Source organism: Oryzias melastigma, linkage group LG11 (assembly GCF_002922805.2).
Source record: "Oryzias melastigma strain HK-1 linkage group LG11, ASM292280v2, whole genome shotgun sequence".
Taxonomy (NCBI): Eukaryota; Metazoa; Chordata; class Actinopteri; order Beloniformes; family Adrianichthyidae; genus Oryzias; species Oryzias melastigma.
The window spans coordinates 19,736,414-19,744,479 of record NC_050522.1 but is presented as its reverse complement, the minus strand read 5'-3'; the positions used below and the strand labels follow the sequence as shown (position 1 = coordinate 19,744,479).

The 8,066-nt window shown below is 42.4% G+C and overlaps 1 protein-coding gene across 1 annotated transcript; it reads right to left on the bottom strand.

Moving 5' to 3' along the window:
- Nucleotides 1-5,782: 5,782 nt before the first annotated feature.
- On the bottom strand, nucleotides 5,783-7,753 carry cdca8 (cell division cycle associated 8; the record flags this gene model as incomplete). The annotated part of the gene is given in 9 exon segments (XM_024299830.2): nucleotides 5,783-6,024; nucleotides 6,098-6,184; nucleotides 6,255-6,384; nucleotides 6,869-6,967; nucleotides 7,043-7,125; nucleotides 7,205-7,272; nucleotides 7,354-7,432; nucleotides 7,503-7,543; nucleotides 7,625-7,753. Coding segments are annotated over 9 exon segments (752 nt in total), but the record flags the coding sequence as incomplete, so codon positions are not given.
- Between the last annotated feature and the right edge of the window lie 313 nt (nucleotides 7,754-8,066).

The window sequence follows — 8,066 nt, the reverse complement described above, 5'->3', positions numbered from 1 at the left end:
AGGATTAAAAAAAATATTTAAATAAACTCAACCATAGAGGCTCAAGGCAGCAGATCAGCTGTTGGTTCAATTACATGTAATTGTTATGTATATAATTGAACATTTCTAATAAATAAAATGTACGCACCCTTTTTTTGCTTTTCCTTCCTTTTTCTTGATGTTCTCCAGGTGTTTTTTTTATTTTTCCAGTGGCGGCGCCCCCACGATTGCAAGTCCAAGTCCCGTCGACCGTGCATTGTCTACCCTTTTCCTGTTTTTGTTGAAGAATAAAGCTCGATTGAACCTCAAAAGTGAATCGATCAGTGAGAATAACAGCTGACATTTCTACATTTAGCACCACTCTGCAGGTTTTAATGACTCCAGTTTAGCGTGTGAAAGGTCAAGACGTGGAAAAAAAAGGGTAACCTGAAGGTGGCGCCGTTCAGAACAGTGGAATCTTGTTTCAGCCATTAACAACACACGCAGTGAAGACTTAATAAAAACTCAATTCAGTCATATAAATGTACACGGTTGCTATGGCGATTCCATGTGAGTCGGTGACTTAGGAAGGAATTTTAGGATAAATTAGGATGGATTTTTCTTTTTTTTTGTGGATAGTCTTTTGAAATCGATTTAGATTTGAATGTTTAGTACAAAACACACAGAGATAGAAACATATGGACCTGCAGAGCCTTTACAGAGCGAACCCAAATGTGCTGCAGACTCTGAGACCCCCCCCATCCCCACCCCAAAGCCTCCCCAGCCAATTTAAACCACATAAGCACTCTGCAGAACAGCTCAATTGAAATAAAATTGCTTCAACTCCTTCCTGCGAGCGCCTGCTCTCCTGGCTGTTGCAGGACGGTGACACTTGTTCTACACAAAGCCGAGCGTGTCGACTGCCACTTCTTGTAAAGAGAGGAGGAGGAGGAGGGCGAAGCGCGGGGCCCTCGTCAGCAGGATCCCGCCGCTGATCTGCTGTTCTGGCTGCTCAGCTGAAGGGTTTCTTTGACGGCGCCAGCAGGTGAAGCCACACCAGAGACCCTCGGTAGCTGCTGAGAACTCAAAAGGAAAGTCAGTCTGTGATTTGTCTTTACATCCAAACAGTTGATTTTTTTATTTTCTGCAAAAAAACACATTAAATCTTAGGAAGAATGTGCCTTTTCTCTGTTTAAATCCACTTAAAAGCCATATTAAATACTTACCCGTACAAAATTAGAACTTCTTTCAAGAAAATTGGACTTACTATCTTTTCTGCTCTTTAAGGCGCACTTCAAAGCATTTTTTTTAAACTGAGAACTCTATTATCTAGAGCTCCTTAAATTAATTCTACTCTTGTTTACTGACGTCAAAGCGATTTTGAAAGGAAAAAAAAATTGTCAAAATGTCAATGTTTTTTTAACTAAGTTGTTTTTAACAGTACTTAAGGGGAACTGGACTGATCACCCCCTCGCATTCCAAACAGGAAGTACCGCTGGTCCCGAAAGCCAAAATCCCATTTAAAATAAAGAATAAATAAGAAATAAGTTTGTTTGAACATTAATTATGCACTTGTGAAAATTAGGAAAAACTAAGCTTTCCAAAACGTCTAATTTGTGTAAATTGCATTAATTATGAAAAGTTTGAGAGATTCAAGTTCAAAACCTTTTTTTATTTTTTAGTCAGATTTTTAAATGCAGTTTTCCAATGAATTCACTTTATCAAATAACATACAAACAACAAATAAACCCCATTTTCTTTAAACAAATCAAAAAGACAGATTAAAAAAAATATCAGAAGAAAAGAGGATTAAAGCCTCAAAATAATAAAAAGTTAACAGAGTGAAGCATCTTACGTATATCCAATCTTTGTTGCGATTGAGCGATCACTTGTAATGTAAGGAAAAAAGTAAAATATCTATAGAAAATTGACTCTAGTAAATCTTTAATTTTATACTGAAATACCAGTAAAAGTAATAAAGCTCAAACATTTATATTAAGTAAATAAAAACTGCTGATTTACAGTAATGTGGAAACATTTCCACCCATTTATCACAGCTGGGATGCTGCCGTTGAGTACAGACCTGAGGAGGATCTCCTGCTGCCTCTGTTTGTGTAGCACGCCTTCTTTAGCAGAAAATAAATCCTCGCCACGGTTGAAAAGTGGGGCGGGCCCGAACCACTGCACACCTTAACCTCCATGAGGAGCAGATATGTGGTGACCCAAACCTCAGCCAGATGCCAACTTACTGTCGGCGGCGATGGGAGCCGGTCTACTGTCTTTCCCGCCTTCGACATCAGCTGCTCCAGTGGCGACGAGGAGAACAGCAACAAGGTGCAAAACATGGCGTCTGAACTCCGAGTGAAAATCTTCTGCTGGAGGACACGAGCGGACCCTCCTAATGAATTGCTTTGAGTCTGTTTCGGAGCGAATTATCCGTCCCCCTCTCCACCCCAATTTTGCAATTTGCTGTGTCATTTAGAGCTAATTGAGGGCCGCACTGGGCTGCATTACGCTCACAAATAGGGTGATGGCGTTTATTGAAGGTCTGCGTGATGCAGAGGGGCTGTAAAGCAAACATCAATTGGAGGCCGCACAGGCGGCGGGCGCTTCTCCTGGAGGCTGGGATCTCTGCAAACAACCTCTAATTATTTCTCAAAGGCGAACGGGCCCGGCGCTCGTTTGACGGCCGCTTTTCTCCTCTTTGCTCTGATGGAGCTAATGAATGAGGTGAGGATTCACTTTGTTCTGTTACAATGGCTGCATTTGCATGTCTAATGTGAGCGGAGCTGGATATCAGGCAGGAGCTCAGGTCAGAGGGACTGCTGTGACTCTCCTCCATGTTAAAACCTCGTCGGGGGAGGGCCCCAAACAATTCTGAGCCAAAATATGGTGGGGGCCAGGTTTGTGCTCCACCATAAGGCTAAAAAACATAATGACAATCAGATCTATCATATACTCTTTATCTTCATATCCAAACTAAATCTCTTAAGGGACAGCTTCTGGAAAGGCTGTTGCTGTGGCAACCACCAATGCATTCTCAAGCTTCAAAACGTCTTATTAATTAATTAGACAACATTGAATAATTTGTTTTGATTTTTTTGTTAAAATAGTGTAAGAAAACACCAAAATTTCAAACTTCTCTAACCCTTCTTATGGGGACCAGATGACCCAAGCCTGACATTGATGTGTGATCCCATGTCCAGATGACCCCACTTTAATGTAAACATGCCTAGGACAACACAAGGGTTAAGCTGATGCCTCCAGAATGATGGTTTCTTCATACTCCTGTGATGCTTCAACAGGTCTTTGTCAGTCACCAAATCTCAATAATATCTCCAGGATTAAAGATCTGATATCTGCAGGACCTGGTGCTTGAAACTGTTTCAAACTGGTTAAACATTTGAGTGTTAAGAATTTTTTAAATAAATCTCCTTCACATTTTTACAGTAGTAGTTAATATTTATTGATAAAATTGAGTCTTTATTAAATTTGTTAATGTTTTTTTTATCTGAAAATGTGACTAAAGCCCAATCAGAAACACAATATGGATCTTTATTTACGTCAAATAAAATCTAACCCAACAGAAAACCTCCATTTTAATGGTTTAGAATAGCAAACAATCCCATATCTTTGTACTCGATGGTTTTTCACAGCACATGTTGTGACCATCAGGAGTGTCTGGTTGACGCCGTCTCTGTCCATTAAAACGCCATCAGGACCCCGCTGGACACCAGACGACCGCGGCCGCCCCGTCCTCAGTCCCGGCACTGGCAGGTGCTGCCGCGTGTGCACAGGTGGCGCTCTCTGTGACGCGCCAGCAGCCGACGGAGCTGCTGGCGCGTGAAGAAATCGATTAGCGGCGAGTTTGACGGATTAGATTTACAGGAGGCCTCGACGCGCCAGAGGATGAATTTCCGGGCGAGCGTTCTTCGGGCGCGTTCATTCATCTTGGCAGGGTGGGAGGGGGGGACTTGGCAGCGTCTCGACGTCTGGGGGCTCAATTAAGCGCCGGCTCCAGCGGTTCTGTAGCGAAAACGCTCGAGCATCAGACGGACTTTAATGACAGCAGGCTGCATGAGAAGGAGAGGATGGTGGGAGGTGCAAAAACAGCACAAAAGAAAATGGGCCTCATTCATCAAAACTCTTACTTTACATAAATATTGAGGCGGTGTTAAAGATTTAGCACCAAAACTGCAGCTGGGAGCATAATAGACTCCAAACCAGCCAGCTCCAAACTTTGGCCCAATTCCATTTTATGTCTGGCTCTGAAATGATGCTTAAATGATGGAATTCACAAATTTAATGCAGTTCTTAGCTTAGACACTAGGTGGAGCTTCTATCATTAAAACAAGCAATTTCTGATGATTCAGCGATTGATCTGCATTTTTTGCAACTTTTATCTTCAAAAACTTGGACTTCTGTGCCTTCCTCTTGATTTTTTTTCAGCTTCTAGCATGTTCATTTTGGCTGTTATCAAGTTAAAACTCCTTTTTTTCTTGAATTTATTTAAGTTGCACTTGTTAACGCAAAAATTGTCCATGCAACTTAAAATTATACAACTTCTTATCCATTTTGAAATAGTTGCAACTTTTTTTCAGGATTTTAATTGCCTTTTTCTAGATATAAAACATACAGTATTATAATCAGATTTTCTGCTAAGCCAGCCCTTGTTAAATAAAAATAGATGGGAACAAACCTTTTTTTTCTGATCAGTTCTTACGTGTCAAAAACAGTAAATCTACGGAAAATTCCATACAACACAGTTAAACAAAAAAGCTCTTTTATCTCATTACTTTTTCAGTGAATAAACACATTGACATTAGTTCAAGTTTGGAGATTGGAGCGCTTATTGAACCCAGAATTTTAATTTTTGTTTACAGAGAAATGTCTGCAGAAGATCGTAAAATGTGTCTGTTGGCTTTCCATACTATCAGGTCATTTCAACAACATCAAAGAACCAAACCCAATGAAGATTGTGTTTCTCACATGTTCTTGTGGCATTTTTCTTATGATAGAGGATATATTTTTGGAAAATATATCTTAAATTTCAATTTAAAAGAGTTTTGATTAAAATCGCTCTGAATCAGGAGCAGTCGAAAAAATACAGCTTGAAAAAAAGAAAAAAAAAAAGTTTATTTCCGATGTAGAAATATGCTTAATATGATTGCAGTGATTAAATGCACCAATATCGGTTGAAGTTTGGATTTTTTTAAATCCAATTTTCAAATGTTTGTTTTAGAGAAAATGTTGACATAAGGCAGTAAATTGTCCCTGTTGGCTTTCCATACATCCGGTCATTAACTTGCATATTTTATTTTTAGCGAAATTCTAATAAAGTCATCACAAAGTTGTGTTTTTTCTCCGTCATCACCTCTGCAGGTGATGTATGGCGACCTCAACCACCTCCTCGCCCCAATACACACCTGCCCTCACACAGCAGCCCACAGGGTCAATGCCTTTTGCAGGTAACTCATGCAAAAAACAAAAGGGTCAGACACTCCTGCAGACCAAATCCAGGTGAGTCCTATCACACATCCAGCAGGTATTCACAGCCCCTTTTAACAAGGGGCTAAGATGCACACTCCACCGACCACAACATCTGCCTCTTTCTGAGCATTTATCTCTGAAGCAGTTTACACTGAACCTTTTGCAGGGGGGTGCTGCCCCCTGGTGTTCACTCTGCAGCACTACAGGTGGTCTGTGGTGAGTTTGTGGCCGCAAAATACTAATACGTGGCCACAAATAATTAATTTTAGGGATTTTTTTTTCCAATTTCACGTCTTGGGTTCTGCTCTGTTAAAGAACACTCACAGAAACACACTTCCACATATCACACATCTGATCGCTGCAGTCAGAATGTTTTATGTTTGATGCAAATTAATCGTTTTGGTGTTTGTACTGCTGATCCATCAATGAAAACTTTCAACAATGAGAAAAGAATAAAAAAAAAAGAATAAAAACATTTTAGAGTTAAAAGATTTGACAGAAAAAGTCCTAAGTCTTCTATAAACCATCCGGGCGTCTGCATCACGGCGCCGTCCCGCACAGGCTGGTGAGGCGGTTCTGCCAGGACAGAGAAGGGTGAGGTGTGGATAGAGAGGAAGCTGGGGGGTAGTGGATGTGGTGGGTGGGGTACCTGCAGCAGGCGGATGCTCCTCAGTGCCGTGTCGTCCAGCAGAGACAGATCCACCGAGTCCATCTGACTGGCCAGCAGCTGGATGCTCTGCAGAAGCAGCAGGTCAGCGTCAGGAGGAGGGGCGGCGTATGCGTGAGGAGGCGGGGGTGGGGCTTACCTCGCCGTTGCCGATGGGAACGTTAATGACGATGTCATCGTTTCCGGCCGCGATGGGGGAGCCGTTGACGGAAATGCTGTAAACCCTCTCTTTGTGGCGAGGAACTCTAATGGCAGGAGTCTTGGGAAGTCTGAGGAAACAAAGCATGATGGGATATGGAGTTTAACCCCAAAGAGAACAAAGCTCCAAAGATGGCTTCCTTCATTTAGCCACCAGGTTTCTGTTGATGTCAAATCTGTTTTATTTTCCTGTTCAAACATGAAATATGTATTTACTGAAAAAAGATCTTTACATCTATTTCTAAGAGATACAAAATTAAATTGAACTTTCAAAATAAAAGTTTTAATTTCTTAAATCTTCAGCTGTTAGAATGCTTCAATGTCCGGACTTTAATGGTTTCTTTGGCAAATGATTTTGCTCAACAAAAATGAAAAAATAAAAGTCTGAAATTCTAAAATACAGACTGGAAAGCCATAATTTTGGCATTTTCAAAATGAAATTCAGATTTTTATATTTGAATTGAACAAAAAATCTGAGTAGAACATCGAGCTAACACCAAGAACCAGTGCTCTGATGCTCCTCCGTCGTCTCCATCAGCGAAGTGGAGCTCTTACCTCGGGTCAAAGCGGGGGGTGATGAGGGGCGTCGCCCCCATCATGAGCGATGAGTCCAGCATGCTCCTAGCGGGAGTGACTAAAGGTTTCCTGCTGGACCTGAGCGGTTAAAACAAACGGCGTCAGCCAACAGATGAAGGAGGAGGAGCTTCAGAGTGGTGATCTGGAACTCACCGTCTGATGCTGGTGTTCTGCTTGCTGACCGTCAGCGCCTTTGCCCTCTTGGACGTGGTCGGGGGCTTCTTCGTGGCTCTCCCCTGAATCGCACAGGAAGAGCGTGAACATCCTGTGTGGAACTGAAGCATTCTCTTACTGAAACGTGGCGGTGGACTTTACCTTCCTGGTTGTGCTCGGCGTGTTTTCGTCCTCGGAGCTGGACTTGACTCCGCCTTTCTTCCTCGTGGCTAACGTTAGCAAAAACACAGACAAATGAGTGAAGAGCGTCTGAGTTTGGCTTTTATTTTGAAAAGCTCCTCTCTACGTACTTCTCTTCACGGTCTTCGGTAGGTTGGTGTGGTCCTTGGCAACCGTGCTCTCGACCATGGCGGCCTCCTCTTCTCTCTGCTGAGGAGGAGGCGGAGTTCCAGTGATCGACAGAGAGGAGCTGATCGACAGAAGGAAAAAAACGACTCACCTTGACGCTGTCCACCTCTGGAGTCTTGGGTTTCTCCATCTCTGCAGAGACACAGTCAAGGTGGTGAGAAGATTTGACTCTTGCATCACCGTTCACTGTCCGATTAAACGGCGAGGACTTACTGCAGAACTCCAGCCACACCATCTGCCGGACCGCCATGGGCAGCTTGATCAGAGCCATGTTGTAGCTGTTGTCTATGTCCTTCAGCAGGTGGTTGATCTTCTCCTTCATCTGAACGACTCTGGTATTCACTGAGACACAAAACAGGTTTTTATTTTTAGTTTCAGTTGAAAATTCCTGCTTGGTTTGATATTTTGGGGGTTCTAGGAGATCTATCCTGCAAACAGGTCAGAGCAATTCAGCCGACACAAGCAGCCGTAATTCAAGCCTCACCACCGTTTCTGGATGCCTCCCACTTCCAAATAAGGAAGTGCTGTTACCAAGGGGGTGGCAGAATCATGATATGGGTCAGAATCACTGGAAGAGAGCTGGAAACAATCTTTAAACCCCCAAGAAAAGCTAAAAACAACCTTTGATAAGTATATTTATTACTGTGTGAAGTAA